This window comes from Sparus aurata, chromosome 8 (assembly GCF_900880675.1).
Source record: "Sparus aurata chromosome 8, fSpaAur1.1, whole genome shotgun sequence".
NCBI lineage: Eukaryota > Metazoa > Chordata > Actinopteri > Spariformes > Sparidae > Sparus > Sparus aurata.
The window spans coordinates 35,147,452-35,166,824 of record NC_044194.1 but is presented as its reverse complement, the minus strand read 5'-3'; the positions used below and the strand labels follow the sequence as shown (position 1 = coordinate 35,166,824).

The 19,373-nt window shown below is 40.6% G+C and overlaps 1 protein-coding gene across 2 annotated transcripts in view; it reads right to left on the bottom strand.

Moving 5' to 3' along the window:
- Positions 1 to 19,373, bottom strand: part of LOC115587316 (NT-3 growth factor receptor-like) — a 246,202-nt gene that overhangs the window by 75,800 nt on the left and 151,029 nt on the right. For both annotated transcript variants that reach the window (XM_030427129.1, XM_030427130.1), the window contains exons 10-11: positions 15,356 to 15,379; positions 4,162 to 4,208 (exon numbers count right to left, since the gene is read on the bottom strand). In XM_030427129.1, the coding sequence (XP_030282989.1) occupies positions 4,162 to 4,208; positions 15,356 to 15,379 (71 nt within the window). The remainder of the gene's footprint in view (positions 1 to 4,161; positions 4,209 to 15,355; positions 15,380 to 19,373) is intronic.

The following is a 19,373-nucleotide window of genomic DNA, read 5'->3' as shown; positions in this document are numbered from 1 at the left end:
CTGTAATGGCTGGACCAAATGTGTTCGCGTCTTCGGTACTGGCAAGTCAAGGGTAGCTTGAGCAATGAAGCTGCATGTTTAAATCGACCGAAGTTCTCCTTTAATATAACAGCCTCAATCTATTTTTTTTAGAACATATATATTTTTTTTTTTTCAGCAACTTTTACAGTCACAATCGCATTGCTGTTTCACATTTTTATCAATAATACAGCTTCAGCTGGCAGATATTAAATACAACATTAAATAAATGAAAATTAAAGAATGAGCAAGTAACTTAATTAAAATATATACATATATACATGTGAAAAGGAAAAGGAGGGGGGATGAGGAGAACGTCCCTTTGGTTGGTTGCATTAATTGCAATGGAAGGACCTGAAGCGAGTGGTTCATGTAAGGACAGCCACCAACATCCCAGAGTTTAAGCTTTTCTGTACAGAGGAATGGGCTCAAATTCCTCCAAGCCAATGTGCAGGACTAATCAACAGTTACCGGAAACGTTTAGTTGCAGTTATTGCTGCACAAGGAGGTCACACCAGATACTGAAAGCAAAGGTTCACATACTTTTGCCACTCCCAGATATGTAATATTGGATCATTTTCCTCAATAAATAAATGACCGAGTATAATATTCTTGTCTCATTTGTTTAGTTGCTTTAAAGTCTGATGTTATTTTACGTCATATTTATACAGAAATATTAAAAACTTTCAAGCACAACTGCAGTTGTGATTTATTTGAGTACCGCTGTTTAAATATTTGTAGAAGGTTGTTTGTGCTTCTTCCATTGATACCTAATGATATTAACCCTAGTATTGCCACCTTTGGACCTTTCATGGAACCTCTGCTTGAATACTAAACTCAGTGCCTCAAACACCCTCTACCCATTTTTTTTTTTTATTTAGGGCATGCCTAAAATATATGGGTATAACTACCAGTATGTGTCCTACAGTTTCTCCAACGAGTGTGTGGGCCTAATTTTAGACACGCTTTCTGTTGTCCGAAAAAGTCTTGTTATCACCTTTCATCTGAATTCCAGCCACGTATTTGAATTAGTTACTAAATGTGCTTCAGTGCATATCTCTTCCCACATGTCATGCTGTATGACCATATTCATTTCATTTTCAAACCTTTCTTTTATCTGTAGTGTATCATTTGGATTCATACCTAGAAATATTTGGTAGAGATTTCCAATACATTTTCTTGCCCCGTTAACTGTTTGTATTGTGACCAAGAAGTCTACAATTTGGGTGGCTTCCAGGACTTTATACCACTCTTAACAATTTCTTAAAAAGTTCATTAATTGTAATACCTGAAAAAGTCTGTATTAGGAAGTGTGAATTCCTCTCTTAACTGTTCAAATGATTTAGGGCTGCCACCCTTAAGAAGTTGATGTAGATTAGTGAGGCCATGCTCTGACCATTTTCTGTGGCCTGCACCTAAACAAGATCGTACAACATCCTTTATAAATCCAGTATTTGTTATTGCCGAAATAGTATAGATAACCCAAATTATGCTTTATTTTATGTTTTTATTATTATTTTTCTCCAAATCTCCTTAGTGGTTCTTGTCCATTTGGTCATTTGTGTTTCTCTTAAGGGGATATCTAAGAAAGGCAGGGGGGTCTTGTACATATGCTTTTCTCAAGGTTGAGCCATCGTGTGTACGTAAAATCTTGCATCCATACTGTTCAACTATGCAGCCCTGAAATAATACTTTAAGTTAGGCAGTTTGAGCCCCCATGTGCTCTAGTTAGCTGGAGTGTTTTTAGTGTAATTCTAAATCAAATCAAATCAAATCAAATCAAATCAACTTTATTTATATAGCACCTTTCGTACATGTAAAAATGCAACCCAAAGTGCTTTACATTAAAAGAAAAGAAAATGAAACAAACCCCCTTAACATCCCCACTCCCCACACCCTCACTCATGTAACACACACACACACACACACACACACACACGTACCCTTGAGCATACTACACCGATACATACCTCCCCCCACAAGATAAAGTGGAATATGGCTGAGCATTGATAGACCAAGTGAGGAAACACCATCTTATAGGAGCCATCCCCACCGAGAGCCGTCCAAGCCCACGACTACAGGGGACGCTGCCACAGAGACCACCCCGACCCAGACAGATAGGGGCCCATACCACAGCCATAAAGCCCTGGGGCAGGACTCCCCAACTGTCGAGGCCCGGACAACCCCCAGGACGGCACCCCCGTAGGCAGGCCAGACAGAGCTCCCGGAGTGGAGGGCCCCCATCAGGAGAACACTGGAGCTGGAAGCTAAGAAACAATAAATAAAATAAGTTCTAAAAGAAATGAAAAACTTCCTAAAACAACATAAATGAATGTTAACATAAATTACTAAGAGCAAAACATAACTTTTAAGCACTAAACCCGTAAAAGCAGCATTAAAAATAAATAAATAAATAAGTAAATGAATAATAAAACCTTTAAGAGAAAATTAAAGGACAAAGAAAAATGACAGGACAGCATAAATGACTGGTACTAGATGAGTAAAAGGGGACTCAGTTAAAAGCTAAATTAAAAAGGTGAGTCTTGAGCCTGCGTTTAAAAGCTTCAACAGACTCAGTGAAGTCTAGGCTGTCTACCTTACCAAATACATTTTGAAATTGGCCAATCTAGTTTATCGAATGTGGATTCAGGAATATCTAAAGGCAACATCTGGAATGGTTAGAGAAGCTTAGGTAGCATGTTCATAAGAACACTCTCAATGCGACCTGACAAAGATAAAGGAAGTGCTGACCATCTGTTCAAGCCTTATTAGTACTTTTAGTTATGCTTTTGTAATGGACATCATATAGACTGTCTAGTAATGGAGATATTTGAATGCCAAAGTATTTCATGCCATCTTTGGGCCATTCAAACCCACTCTGCAGTTTGACCGCCTGAAGAATTCTGTTGCCTATGTCCATGCCCATTGTCTTGTCTACGTTAACCTTGGAGCCTGAGAAATACCCAAATGTGGAAATACGGCCTTTTAAGGATGGAATTGTTGTTGCAGGTTTATCCAGTTCGCATATAATAATTATGTTGTTCTCCATTTATTGTTAGTCCCTTTATGTAATACCTAATAATAGCTTATGACCCTATGTGATACCATACTCAGCTTTAGAACTTAGATAAATACAAATTTTGCCCTTGAGAGGGGAAAATCACATGTGGAATATAGTATAATATACAATGTCCTCCTCAGGATGTAATTACTGAGGCCAAGAAAGAAATATACAGGACCATATAGACTGAACCAGGGCACAGGGACCAGTTTGAAAACCTAAAACTAATGAATGGGACATATATCCTGCATGTGCACTGCCTGAGAGCTGCACTGCTACTGCCTACTGGAGTCTGCCATGAAATGCCTATCAAGTTTATGCCGCTGTGCAAATTAATTGCTTATAACCAAACGTGTACGCATGGCATACACAATTACAATATAACATTGTTTATGGTATCAAATGCTTTTTAAAAAATCTTTAAAACCCCTACTACATACTTTTTATAATGAACAACCAGTATTTTCTTCTGTGTACTCCATTGATGCCATATTTGCTCTATAACTGTATTGACTCTCTGACAATAAATCATGCTTTTCAGTGAAATTGTCCAATCTTCTGATAAACTCTTTTACATTATTTTAGAGAACTACAAATGATACAGGCCTATAGTTAGTGAAATGCTGTTTGTCCCCAGCTTTATATGATAGAATAACTTTTGCAGTTTTACTGTTTTGTGGAAATTTACCAGTTGTGAATGATACAGATGTAGGTTAGTGGGTTTGTAATACTGTCAATGAGTTTCTTTACTAACGTCGTATCGGTTCCGTTCCAGTTAGCAGATGTTTTATTCTTACATATTCTTCTATATTTTCTTTTGTTCTATAGCTTTGAGGTGGATTGGTCTTGAATTTCTTGCTGTGTAGTTTTCAGCAGCCTTCCCCCTCTTTCAGATGTTTTTTCCAGCCAACTTTGGTCCAACATTTACAATAAAACACATTGTGCATATTATTTAAGAACTTGTTATTATCGATAAAACATTCAGGATAACTTTTGTTAGTTGATCTGCTCCTGCAAATGCAAGTAATGTAAGAACATATCTCAACCAAACACTCAACATGTTTAATATTTCCGTTACTCACCCCAAAAGTATCTTCTTCAGGTTTGTGTGTCTCTGCAGTCGGAGTTACTGATAGGAAAACACAAGAAAATACAGACTTGCATTGAAGTTTACTACTCTTCTGTTTCGCATATAAACCTCTGGCTGAAGTCCTCACCCAATAAAAGGGATAACACAAGTCAATAATGAAAACACAGTGTCAAAATGAGCTGGAGACACAATGGGATCAATCAGTCATATTGTTATTAATAGATTTAGGATTAGGATTGACACAACATCTTTACAATTGAGTTTAGCAGTCCTAAAGTTGTTCTAAATTCAGGATTATTCTGAATAGTCAGCAAAGAATATAAATTAATCAATTTTAGTTGTCTAAACCCTGTTTCTAATTTCCTTTTAATTAGTCTCAAAGCACATCATTCTTTGTAGAACAGAGATAAAACATTAGGAAAAATAAAATGTTGAAATTATGTGTGCTGTTCAACTGAAAAAACTATTTACCTGGGATTGGGGGGGGGGTGGGGGGGGGGGGGGGGGGGGGGGTGTCTACAGCACAAGTATTTTTGAGATTTTTTAAAGCATCTAGCTGTAAGGCCTGTGAAAGCATTTTAAACAATCATAGATATTATTAGTGGATGAGAAATAAGAATCCAAATCAAAATACTTTACTGATCCTGTGGGGGAAATTGTTTACATTTCAGTTGTTCGTTCAAGAAAAGACAATACCGCACCGTATTCAAACAAGATTTACAAAGAGAAAGATAATTCAACAAGAGTAACAAATAATTAGATATGTCAATACTGAAATATAAAAGTAGCAAAAAACAAGATGACTGTGAATGTAAATATGTACATAAAAACTATATGTGACAACCTTATGTGTATATTTCGGTCATTCCATGCCAGCTCACCTAGGGCATCCCAGTTCATCTCATGGATTTTTTTGAAAAGTGTTGAAACTTCTATTAAATTTACATTTACTGCCAAAGATCTTCTTAAATATAGACTCAGAGCTGAAAAACACACCTTTTCAGTTATATATATATATATATATATATATATATATATATATATATATATATATATATGTATATGTATATATATATATATATATATACATATATATATATATATATATATATATATATATACATATATATATATATATATATATATATATATATATATATATAAATACATATTCTTACATCAGTATTTTGTTTGGTCTCAACATTTTTTTCCGTGTTTCTGCTTTGTAGATAGAAAATGCCACCAAAAAAGAAAAGAGACATCTGAAGATATTTTACCACCCAGAGAGTAAGTAGTAGCCTAGCTGCTAGGTTGTTGTTAGTTAGCTAACTATCCACACAATGCAAGCCTCCTAGCCCAACAGTAACACTAATTCTACTATGTAAAAGCATTATTAAGGTGTTAGTCTAGTGAACATAGGCTAGTATTAAAGCTAACTGACTGTGGGTTCTGTAATGTTTGCCGGTCGATTTGAAGACAAGTGGATGTGGTCCCACAAATGCAGACTTGCTAGCCTAGCGTAATATCACCAGTCTTCTGTGTAAAACATAGCTGCTGTTAATTATACGTTTCAAGGGTAGTAATAAAGCTAACTGTGTCCCCTCTAGTCTTGCAATCAATGTTAGCAGTTACAAGGGTTAGTGAGTAACTGGCTATGAATCACTGCGCACTGAAAAAACAGCAGCATGGAGCTACAAATGTAGAGCTGACTGATGATGAATCAGGAACAGAGTTTCATGTGAGGTATTGACAATGTCAATTAGCAATTTTGTTTGGAATAAAGATGACATGAGCATTGCAGTTCTTTGTTTTATGATGCCTTGCAGTTGTAACCTATGAATCTCATCATCATGCTGGTGATTTTGAAAATAAATGTTGGATTTGCATAATTAAAGGTGTCAAGATGTTATTCTTTAAATGTCATCCAAATGTTCTTATATTATTATTCATATTTATGTGTTCTCATAAGTTTCATGACCAGGGAATCCACAACAACAGTTCGGACTCAATTGCGCGACAAGACACAGGATAGGGCAAGGTAATATTCTTTACTAGGGAAATGGGTTCGGTACACAGGAATTCAGTCAGCAGGGCAAACACACCAGACAGGGCGCAGGTAGGCAGGGAGATCGGTACACATGTGATCATACAGTGGAGGCAGAGGCGAAGTCATAAGGAACACGGCTGAAGTCGATAACAAGCAATCACTAGGATATGATTTGGATCAGAGCTGGGACATTTCTGCATGGAGACAAGAAGACAAACTGGCCACTAACAGGAGAAATACAAGGACTATAAATACACACACACTACCACCAGGTGAAACAAATCAGGAAGGAGACCGACAGTCAGGGAAGGGGGGTCAAGGAATGAGAGGAAGGGAAATATACAGGACAAAAAACAAGAAACAGCTGGGTCAGCACCTGACGTCCCAGGCTGGTCAGGGTGGCGGCGACGGAAATCCTGGATAAGGGTAGCTTCCACAATGTTGCTGGATGGGGTCAAGCTCCCCTCTTCAGGACTGTATCCCTCCCAGTCTACCAGGTTCTGGTGACCGCTGCCCCGCAGTCGAACTGCCAGCAACTGCTTGACGGTAAACACCGGCCGCTGTAGATGAACCGGGGGGGTGGTGGGGGTCTAGAGGCTGGAACCAGCACACTCTCCTTCACTGGTTTAATCCGGGCCACATGGATTGTTGGGTGAACTCTCAGGGACCTGGGGAGCAGGGTTGAGTCTTACAACTTATGGATTCACCTTCTTGGAGACAGGAAAAGGACCAACAAAGCGAGGAGCCAACTTGTGAGATTCGACCCTCAGGGGAAGATACTTAGCCAACAACCACACCATTTGCCCGGTTCTCAATGATGAATGAGGGACTGGGCTGATGGCATGATGACCTCCTCCTCCAAGGCTGGAAACAACGGCGGTTGGTAACCATAGGCACACTGGAAAGGAGAGACACCAGAGGAAGAACAGGGCAGTGTGTTGTGTGCATACTCCACCCAGATAAGATGTCTGTTCCACTTAGTTGGATTTTGGGATACCAGGGCGCATAGACCCATCTCCAGCTCCGGTTCAATTGTTCTGTCTGGCCATTGGACTGGGGATGGTACCCCAACGTATGGCTGACCGTAGCGCCCAAGATGGAGCAAAAATGCGTTCCAAAATTGGGATGCGAACTGCAGCCCCCGGTCTGACACCACGTCCTTTGGGAACCCATGTAACCTGAAAACATGCCTTAACATTACTTCCGCCATTTCTTTGGCGGAAGGCAGCTTGGGCGGAGGAATGATGTGAACCATCTTCGAAAATCTGTCCACAACAGTGAGGACAGTTGTGTTACCTTCTGAGGGGGGCAAACCTGTGACAAAGTCCAAAAAGATGTCAGACCAGGGGGCGAAGAGGCACTGGAGGGGGGCAAAGAAGCCCTGCAGGGGGGTGTTGAGACACCTTGTTTCTGGCGCACACCGGACAGGCGGCCACATATTTGCCGACCTCCTTCTCCATAGCCAACCGCCAGAACCTTTGTTTAATGACAAAACAAGTTTTTTTGATTCCCGGGTGGTAGGACAGGAGGGAGGTGTGGGCCCAGTGGATCACCTGTGAGCACAGAGGGACAGGCACAGATAACCAATTCTGGGGGCAACCGTCAGGAATAATAATGTCAATATTAGCTTGTCTGACCTTTTCCTTGATTCCCCAAGTGACCGCCCCGACCATGCTGGACGAAGGCAGGATACCAACGGGAGATTTTGGACTGGTGTCCAGCTTGAACAGGCGGGAAAGAGCGTCTGGCTTCACGTTCTTAGAGCCAGGTTGGTAGGAGAGAGAAATGTCAAATTGGTTGAAAAACAGTGCCCACTTGGCTTGTCTGGGGTTGAGACGTTTGGCAGACCGGATGTATTCTAAGTTCTTATGGTCCATCCAGATGAGGAATGGGTGTTTAGCTCCCTCCAGCCAGTGACCCCATTCTTCAAGAGTCACTTGACTGCTAAGAGCTCCTGATTTACCACATCATAGCTCCTCTACGCGGGAGAGAGCCTCCTGGACAGGGAAGCGCAGGGGTTTAGCTTGTTGTCGGACTGGGACCATTGGGCTAACTGGATGCAAGTCTGCATCGCATCCCTCTCCGGAGCAGACAGCGAGTAGAGCCGGCCTCTGGGAGGAGACGAACCAGGGAGCAGGTCAATGCAGCAGTCATACGGCGATGAGGAGGCAGAGAGGTGGCTGTAGCAGACTGCCCCCTCTGGCTGAAGGTGGCTGCTGCCTTCAACTTATCCTTTTCTCTCTTGAAGAGCAGTTTATCAATTGTAATGGCTAGAGAGATTAATGAGTCCAGATCCCCGGGAAGTTCTAGAGGAGCCATCTGGTCCTTTAGGTGTTCAGCCAAACCATTGAGAAACGCATCACACAGAGAAAACAAGTTCCAGCCACTGTCTACCACCAGGGTGCGGAATTCAATGGTGTAATCTGCTACCCTGCGATTGCCTTGATAAAGCCTTTAAAGAATCTTTAAAACTGTCCACAGAGTTACATAACGGGAAGTTTCTCGCCCACTCTGCCATGGCCCATGCTTCGGTTCGGCCGGAGAGATGAGAAATCATGTACGCCACCTTGACACGGTCCAACGGAAACGAGGCAGCCTGCATCTCAAAGTGCAGTCCACACTGTACCAGGAAGGAGCGGCAGTTATCGGAATCCCTGGAAAACCATGTCGGGCTTGAGAACTGAAGTTTTGGAGCTGGAGTGGGAGCAGGATCCGGAACCGGCGGAGAAGACGGAGGAGTTGAGACGAGAGAAGGAGCAGCTGCGGGAGCCGAAATGGCTGTGTACAGGTCCCCCACATGACCGGTCAATTGCTAATGCGTTTCACCAAGGGAGCTGAGCTGTTCGCTGGTGTTGGCTCGCTGGCCATTTACTGGATCTCCATGGCGAGTGAGGTAAGTCACTCCTTGGTGCCATGAATCCGACCGCCTTGAGCCCAGAGTGCAGCGCACATATTGTCAGCGTCGGCTGAGTCCATGTTATGGCCAGTTCGTACAATCACGACCAGGGAGACCACAACAATAGCACGACAAGACACAGGATAGGGCAAGGTAATATTCTTTACTCTGGAAATGGGTTCAGTACACAGGAATTCAGTCGGCAGGGCAAACACACCAGAGATAACCAGGAATCACTAGGATACGATTTGGATCAGAGCTGGAACTTTTCTGTGCGGACACAAGAAGATGAACTGGCAACTAACAGGAGAAACACAAGGACTATAAATACACACACACTACCACCAGGTGAAACAGATCAGGGAGGAGACCAACAATCAGGGAAGAGGGCGAAACCAAACGAGCAGAGAAGGGGGGTCAAGGAATGAGAGGAAGGGAAATCTATGGGACAAAAAACAAGAAAAAACTAGGATCTAAACTGAGGCATAACAATAAGTTTGATATGTGTAATGGATATAAAGATGACATTTCATTCATTGATGCAGAAATCCAGTACAGATGTAGTGCAGGTTGAGGAAGCAGCAGCTGGACTGTCGGGGCTTCAAGTGAGGTCTTAAAAGGGTTCTGTAATGAGGTATCAGCAACTTAAGTGAAGGATGTTTGGGTTTTATTATACCTTATATCAGCATTTTTTATCATGAGTTGTTTCTTTCTCTCTTTTTTTGAATGACAAAGTTGGTTCCATAAAGCATAAACCTTGGCTATTCCCTTAACCCTGTAAGACCCCTTGTTGTAGAGTTACGTTACCTTTAGCCATCCTAAAAAACAATCTGTTATATTTTATCTTAATTTTTACCACATTTACATAGTCATTGGGTCCTATTGTTCAGTCTCACAATGCTATTGGATAGATAGGCTTGTTGAAGTGGACACTAACATGTTGAATTCCCTCCACTACACCACTGCACCACAGTGTTTTCTTTATACATGAACAGTATACATACTACGACTTAAAAGTTGTATCTCTAAAAAATGTTGTTAATTTGATCAGACTGACCTAAAATTCCATGCCTTTGTCCACAAAGAGGATATCAACAGACAATTCAGTTCTGGGAAAGTTAGAGGGCATTATAGGCAGTATTGTCATGTCAAGGCAGTATAGTGTGAATTAATGGCTAGTGATCAGGATGCACATTTCTTTTAGCATGATAAGTAGAGGGCATAGGCTAAGCCATTTACATTTACATTTAGGGCATTCAGTAGACGCTTTTGTCCAGACTTACAACAAGCAGACAGTATTGTCTGCCTGGAAAACATTGGGGAATTCATTACATGGGAACAGCCAGGCAGGTGCGCCTGCCCTACTTTGACCTTGAAGACGAGAAGAGCTGGAAGAAAAAGGGGAGAGGAAGCGATGACGTCAGAGTGGAGGGGAATCACAACACCTGTGCTGTCAAATGGTCTGACAACAGGGCGGTCACACTTGTGTTATCCTTTGCTCGACCTGAACCTGTGCAGAAGATTCAACGCTGGGACAAAGCCAGCCGAACCTACACTAAAGTTGAGAGGTCTTATATTGTTGGTGCCTACAACAAGTTCATGGGAGTTGTGGATTTCTTGGACTCATTTACAGCCAAATATAAGTCCCCCATGAAATCCTGTTGCTGCTACATTTACACCTTCTGGCACAACATCATCCTCTTTCAAGATGTCTAGCAAAGAGACAATGAACAGGAGACAGTTTCAGGCACAGCCAGCATCCTTTTTCATCCTGGTGAACATGGCGCTCTAAACTCCAAAGAGAGGATGACCATCTTCAGGCCAAAGAGCCCAGCAACAGTGACATCAGGAAGCCCTCTGACTCCTCAGAAGAGACCATCCAAGAAAAGTGCACACCTCCCATTGGATGTACACAAGGACCTAGTTGTCTATTTCCCAGTGAAGACAGGGAGAGGAAGCTGCAGACACTGCATTAAAGGATACAGTAACACGAAATGCAGCAAGTGTGATGTTAACCTTTGCTTTACAGAGAAAAGAACTGTTTGTGGGACTTTAAATATGAATGAAAGTCAGCCATGAAAAGAAAAAAAAGAATGAAGAAGTTGCTAGAAAAAGCTGTTTAATTGTTTTTTTTTTATTTTTATTTTTTACTTTATAAAAATATGACTAATGTGTGATTATTATTAATGTTATAAACATTTCTGGGGGTAAGTAATAATCAACCCTGCAAATGAACCCTTAGTTGTTGTTCAGAGAACGTGAGTACATATACAAAAATTCTGCTCCCAACTAAGCCTAATGTTGCAATATTAGAACATTTCTCTAAAAACGTACATAAACATTAAAAAAAAACAAAAAAAAAACCTCTTTATTTCAGCATCAGAGGCCTCCTACCACAACATCTGAAGGGTAATTTTTTTTTGTTTTTAGGTTTTCCTATATTTGGGTCTTACACGGTTAATATACAAAAGTTCTTTATAATAAGTTAAATAAGTGTAATGCATATAATTTTCATATCAAGTCGGTTGGCTTCATGTGCATGAATGTGCTCCTCAGCAGGGACACAATACAAAAAGGAATGGTGTCATTTCATTTGCTGCACCAGGAACATGCTTCAAGTGCTGGTCCTAACAGTCACATGTTAGCCTATAACTTGAGACTATTACATATTAGTGAGACATTTCTTAAGCTATGCATTTCAATTTGTGATCTGACTGTCAGCTGACTGTTACAGCAGAATGTGAGAAAGACAGAATGCACCTAACATCTCTATAAATAATCACTTGCCACCCATCACAAAAGCTTCACATCACCCTCCCATCTTTTTCTTTTCTTTTTTGTTTTTACATAGCAACAGTCCTGTGTTGTCTTTGACAGAATTAATAACATTTCTATGCCCCATAAATACATTCAGATGTAACTTGTAACCTGTGAACACACTTAGTTCTCTATCTTTATCCAGTTTTATGTAATTACTATAATATTTACAGAGATTATGGTCTCCTTTCTCTTAGGCCAGGTACTCCAAGATGTACAACAAAAAGTCCAGCAAGTAGAGCTTGTACACACTACTGTCAAATGCAAAGAAACAATTATGAGGATGTGAAACTATGTCAATTACTCTGTAAGGGACATTTTGCTAACCACCAAAAAGTAGAATGGTAAATATGAGATGACTGTAAAGTGTTGTCGGCCAACACTGATCTGTGTTTACAATCAGTCAAGAAATCTCTGGACGTCCTTCCTGTATATCGTCATTTATGCTAATTGTAGTGTATATTGTCTAAACAATAAAAGGTATGCTATTTTTGAAGTGATATTCATTTACATGTGTTCCAAAAAAATCAATAAACAAGAGTCTTACCTAATTCAGTTATTATTATCAGTGCATCAAATAAGTGTAAGAACTGTAATTGTTTATGCTGGAAGTGTTAAGGAAAGGCATTTATCATTTTCAAGACTTTATTCAGACAAGTTATAGATAATGCAAAACAAAGAGTGAATACAGAACGACAAAAAATAGGTGTCAGGCCGAGTTCAGCACTTGATGTGATTGCTCCAAATGTAGTCCTTGAATTCTGGCCTGTAAGTCAATAGATGAGCAACATGATTAGATATTTATCTGGGTTCGAGTTCGACTATCCTCAGCATACTGTGAACACAACACAACACATCACAATGGTCAATGTTTTAGACTTTCCATGTTTAATAAACAGATGCCCCAGTTTATTAAACATGTTTTTGAAGTACCAGTCAGGTATTTTTCTTTACACCTTTCTACTTACTGTATTTATTGTTATGCACCAAAACGCACATTTAAATGGTGAAAAACTACTTGTGTAAAATGTGATCCTGATTAGGGTGCTTGTGTGTCCAAGTTAAATGTCTAGTCAATATACTGTACAAACACAAGTAGTTTAGTTGTAGGTGGTATTTCTCAGAAAAAATAAAAAGTAATCATCTACTTTGGATGCTGACCTGCTCATGTGCAATCCTTTGAGGTATGAACATCTGCTCCTTGACCCGTCTCCCTCCCACGTCCACGGCCTCTGCCTCCACTTCCTCAGACACTGCTGGTTGCCCTCCTGTCGTCCTCTCTGATGTGATGATGTGCTTCACTCTGGCATGTACTCGTCATTAGAGTCATTGTGGAAGCTTTAACATGCAAAACATTGTATTATCATGAGTCCAATATTCATGTTCATCTGTGAATAACTCAAGGTAAAAAAATAAAATAAAAATAAAAATAAAAATTAGCAGGTCCACCACTATTAGCTTTGCCCTGTGTAATGTTACCACAGCCAACTGCTGCTAGCTAACCAGCAATAAGTTTTCAAATCAAAATACACTACAAAAAAGGTCTGAATGCCAGCAAAGCTAGCTTGACAGCTAGCATTGCTAGCAATAGCTATATTGGTTGTTTATGGTCAATAAGACAATATTAGGTGTTTACTTACAGGTGACTGAGACACGAGGAGTTACTTGAAGTTATATGTTGTGATGAAAACGATGCACTGATACTCTTCTTCACACTGCTCGTAAGGACTCAGACTCCGTCGGCAGTATTTGGCAGTTGCCAGACAGTGTGTGTTCATGGTTTGGACGGAGCAGTGTTTGAGAGAGGCCTGAGTGCAGGGTACAAGGTTTACTGGTAGGATACTTTCAAAATCTAACTTGGGCATGACTGTTTTTCAAACGTATCAGCCCCAGCTTTAATGCAGTGGTCTAACAGTATGGATGTACTGTATGTTTGAATACAGCTGCAGCAGTGGTGTAGTCTACATGATACGCAGGTATACGCCGTATACCCACAAGAAAGCTCCAGGATTTCTGTATACCCACTTGTGCAAAGATTTGGGCGCCGTTCAGCTCAGTTGGTAGAGCAGGTGTCCAATGTACAGAGGCTTTGTCCTCACTGCAGAGGACCGGGGTTCGACTCCTGGCCTGGGGACCATTTGCTGTATGTCACTCCCCCCTCTGACACCTTCTTCAGCTGTGCTATCAATAAAGCCATAAAGCCACCAACATGGCTAGACTCCTGCCTCCCATTATATTGTTACTATAGTTTTCTTTTTCTTATTATTTCTGTCTTTAAATGTACACCGCTCATCCATAAAAGTAAAACCACTGACACATTTTGTTACAATGCAATGTTTGGATTGGTGGTGTGTATCCACATCCACAAATATGCCAGGACCCACTGATTTTCAGCCAAACACCATGGCAGACCAAGTACACCCCCTCAAAAACTGCTCAGGAATGGTTTGAGGGAGTTCAAGGCGTTGAACCAGCCTCCAAATTCTCCAACACGCATCTGTTGGATGCACCTGAACAAGTCTGATCCATGGAGGCCCCACTCCCAAAATAAAGGACCATAAGGATCCACTTCCTAGTCACCATGGAATACCCCCAGAAGTCTTATGACCATGCCTTGATGGATCAAAGCTATGTTGGCTTCACAGAATATTTTAGGTTTTAATGGTGTGGCTGATATAGTCTATGCAACTACCAGACTAAAATCTTTATATGTTCAAATAAACTTGACAGTGCTTGTCCAAAAAAGTATTTTGCTTCTTAACTATGTGTTCCTTGAGGATGGTCTGAGGTTTAATGTGGGTAATATTCTAAAGTACAGTTGGTTTGTAGGTATACATTTCGAGGAGACTTCTTAAGTTCTAACTTACTGGAGAGGAGTTGCAGGCTAAAAACTCTGTGTGGGAGTGTCCTTACAGAGTCATTGAGGTCACATGTGAACTGAGTTTTGAAGTCATTAGGGCTACTTTTGAGCCATTGACCCAATGGGACTGGTTAATATGTGTCAGCTTAGCTTGGCTAGCAGCTGTCTGCTCTGAGCTCAGCTAACGACTGTAGCTCTCCACTCACTCACTATCACTCACCTTATTCATAAAGGAGCCACTCTTATTAAAAAACTCTATGATGGATGACATTAAATTCTCAGAATCCACTGTAGCCCCTTAAATTTTAGTGTCATCCTAATTTGTTTAAGTTTAAACACAATTGTAGTTATTTGTCAAAAATTATAAAACATTGTTTGTAAAGATCATAAAAATACCAATCATTGATTCACTCATCTACCACTTGACATATTTTCAAAGGCTTACAGTAAATACTGATATGTGCAATTAATTTTGATTAATTAATCACAACCCTGAGAATCAAAACCACAATACTATAATGAGATTCTTATTGAAATAAATAAATAAATAAAACAAAAACACTTACCATAATCATAATCTGTTTCTGGACCTGTATAAGAAGAAAGAGAAGTAGGAGAGATAGAAAACATACTATAAGACATACTGTAAGGGCAGGTAGAGGACATGAGTACATGGGAAAGGGATGACAGGTTATGAAAACTGAACTGGCCAAACCAAAAAAAAAGTAAAAAAAAAATAAAGAATTAAAAAAAAGAGTGAATTAGCAGGAATATAGTAGTACGAAATGAATACATGAGTGCTTTTTGATTCGACTATGAACCTCGTAGTCGAATCGTCGGATAATGTTGTTATGTAGCCAAAACTGTACCATTCTGACTATATGGGGGTGCCCACGGCTGCTCAGCATAAATTGTTACATAGAATGTCTTTTTTTCGTTATATAAAAGCCTATTTTGATACAAAATCTGCATACTTTCTGTTAATAAAGGGTTCAAAATGTGTGCGTTTAAACGGTAGTCTTAGCTTCTCACTAGGTATTAATAAATCACCCACTGCAGTTGCACAATCCAAATGAGTGGAGGTGAGCAGCACACTACAGGACCGTTAGCATTTATGGATTTATTGGTTCACAATGGCTACTAAAAAATCATCCAAAGTGTGGGAGTATTTTGAAAAGGTTAAAGATGACCCGAAGAAAGTTAAGTGCAAGTTGTGTCAGCAGCTTCTTTCATATCATACAACGACAACCAACATGTTGTGTCATTTGAAACAGGTAAGGCTTGTTAACTTTACATAAAAACAAACAAACAGTTCTGCCACTCTTTTGTCAATACAGGCATTAAACCCTATATTATTATTATATTATTATATCATTTTTCTGACACTTACACCCGCAGTGTCATGACGACAGCTCAGCCAGCACGTCTGCATCAGCGGCGGCCCCAAGTTTAACGCAAAAAAAGCTTGATTTGAGACCACCACTTTCAGAGAAGAGAAAAAAGGAAATTACTGAAAAAATTACAGAGTTTGTGGCGCTTGATGTGAGGCCTGTGCGCATTGTTGAGGGTGAGGGATTTAAAGAACTCTTGCTCACACTTGAGCCAGGCTACACCGTCCCTACAAGAGCTACAGTGATGGATGTCGTGCACACAAAATATCTATTGACACGGTCAGAGATATACAAGGCAATACAGGACTGTGAAGCTGTCAGTTTCACAACTGATATCGGGACCTCGCTTCAGATGGAGGCTTATTTCACAGTCACATCATATTTCATCACTGGAGACTGGCAACTGGAGAGTTTCGTTTTAGAAACAAAAAAAATGGAGGACTGTCACACAGCCGATCAGATTGCATGAGAACTGACGGAGATCATTTGCGAGTGGGACATTCCAAGTACCAAGATCGTTTCTGTGGTGCATGACAACGCAGCAAACATGGTTGCGTGCACCAACCAGTTAGTCCAGCAGCCCTCCTGGGGAAATATGAAAGGGGTGTGCTGCGTGGGCCACACATTACAACTCTGCATAAACAGCGCTCTGAAGCAGGACCCCATTTGCTGCACTGTTGCTGCTGCAAGGCGCTTGGTTTCTCACTTCAAAAAAAGCGCAAAGGCCACCACAGCACTTCAAGATAAGCAGAAACAACAGAATGTTCCTCAGCATAAACTGGTGCAGGATGTTGTTAACCATTGGAACTCTGTTTATTTGATGCTCGATCGCTTGATAGAACAGAAGGGGCCAGTTTCAGCCGTGCTCACAGATGAGATTGTGAGCAAACGGTCCGATCGTGACCTGGAGCTATCCACATCACAGTGGCGCACAGCAGAGGACATTGTTGCTGTTCTTAAACCAATGATCACTCTGACAGAGCTTTTGTCCGAAGAAAATAATGCATCCCTGTCTGCCACTGTCCCCATGGTTATGAATATAAAAAAAAGACATCTGGTGGTGCATGAGGACGACAGTAGAATCACAAAGATCATCAAGACTAGGCTGTCCGAGGAGATGGACAGGCGATGGGAGCTTAAAGGGCCAGGGCTGGAACAAAGTGTCTACATCAGTGCGGCGGTGCTTGACCCACGCTTCAAGAAGCTCTCCTTTCTCTCCGACGACCAAAGAGATGAGGCGTATTCAGTGGTGGCAGAAGTAGCTGAGAGTCTAACTAACAGGTCTTGCCAGGAGGAAAGTGACACGATGGATCCTGGGCCGACTGCCCCGAAACAGGACACTGATGGCTATGTTGCTGGCCAGTGATGAAGATGAGGAGGAACAAGATGAGACGAGTGAGATGAAGGCCTATTTGAAGGACTTCACTAAATGCAACAGAGGCCCCCTGGAATGGTGACAGAAAAACAAGGATAGATATACAAAGTTGTCAAGAGCTGCTAGGGCATTTACCAGCATCCCCTCCACCTCCACGCCATCAGAGAGGATATTTTCAAAGGTGGGTTTCATTGCCAATAAATCAAGGAGTGCACTTTTCCCGACCAATGTGAACAAGCTGGTTTTCCTGGCACACAACCTCAGAAAGATCAGACAACCACAGGTGCAGTAGAACACTTTTCATATGTGAAGAAGTGATTCTTTTCTTTTTCTTTTGGGACAATGTGAACTTAAGCTGGAGGCTGGAGCGGAGCATCTCAGCAATGAAGACATCCTTTCCTTTTTTTTCTCTCTCTCTCTCTTTTTTGCTGCATGTGCACTTTCTTAAGCCCATTCGATTCTGACTTCTATTATGTTTTTTTTTTCGTTGTTTTATAATTGTTTTTATTTATTCAGGCAGACTTATTGTATTACGAAAAATATTTATGACATTTTGCAGTGGTGCCAGGCTGTTGCGCTAAGTTTAATTTTATTTATTTATTTTATCCCGAGTCCCGAGTGTGAACTGTGAATTAAAAGCCAAGAAATAGGGTCCTTACTGAGAGATAAAAGCATGCTTTGGCACGTTGTTGTTTTTGAAGCCATTTTGTTTCTATTTTATATGAACTTTTCTGATGTTTGATATGCCCAGTTTTGTTCATCTGGCTTTAAATAAATAAAGGTGTTTGTTTCACACCTACAATGTTTTTTGAGTGTTTTAGCTATTTTGTTTGAAACGGAAAAAAGTCGCAAATAAGATCTAGCTGCTATCTAAAAAAAAAAAAGGTTTGACGATCAGTCGACCACGGCAAAATCTGACGAATCAGATTCGACTATGAAAATCCTTAGTCAAAAACAGCCCTAATACACACACCAGCCATGCTCACAGACCCAATCATGACAGAATCGCACCTACATCGACATAACTCAGACACTTAACTTAATAACATGGAATGTGTGCAGTATCCGTGCCCGGCCCAAGAGGATAAGAATCATAAACCATCCTATCAAACTAAAGGCAGATATATGTTTACTACAAGAAACCCATCTATCCAACTCTGAATCACATATGCTCCAATCTCAACAATTTAATCAAGTTTTCTCAGCCACTTACAACAGTAGATAAAGTAAATAAAAGAATCTCTCATATCCACAATAACTGACCTAGAAGGACGATACATCATAATCACTGCATCCATGTACAACAAAAATATTACAATTGCCAACATATATGGTCCCAATTCCAACAATCCAACCTTCTTTAACACATTTTTCTCCACATTACAATAATCTACAGATATCATAATTGGTGGCGATTTCAATACAGTAATTAACCCCATAATTAACCGATCAAGCACCGCAGGCAACCTACGATCCTGGCACTCTACCAAACTATTAAAACAATACATGACAGATTTTGGCCTTGGTTACAGTTGGAGATTGAGCAACCCATCATCAAGAGAATACACCTATTTTTCTCCACTACATCAATCATTCTCTTGTCTAGACTTCTTTCTGATCAGTAATACATTTCTAAGTAAGGTTCCCAAGACCACCATACATCCAATCTTAATTAGTGACCACGCTCCAGTATCCCTCTCCATAAAAATTGCATCACATGTAAAATACCCCTACCGCTGGTGCTTTAACGCCTCATTACTCAAAGACTCCAATTTCACTACTCTTACACAGAGAGAATGGGCATCCTTCTTGGAAGTG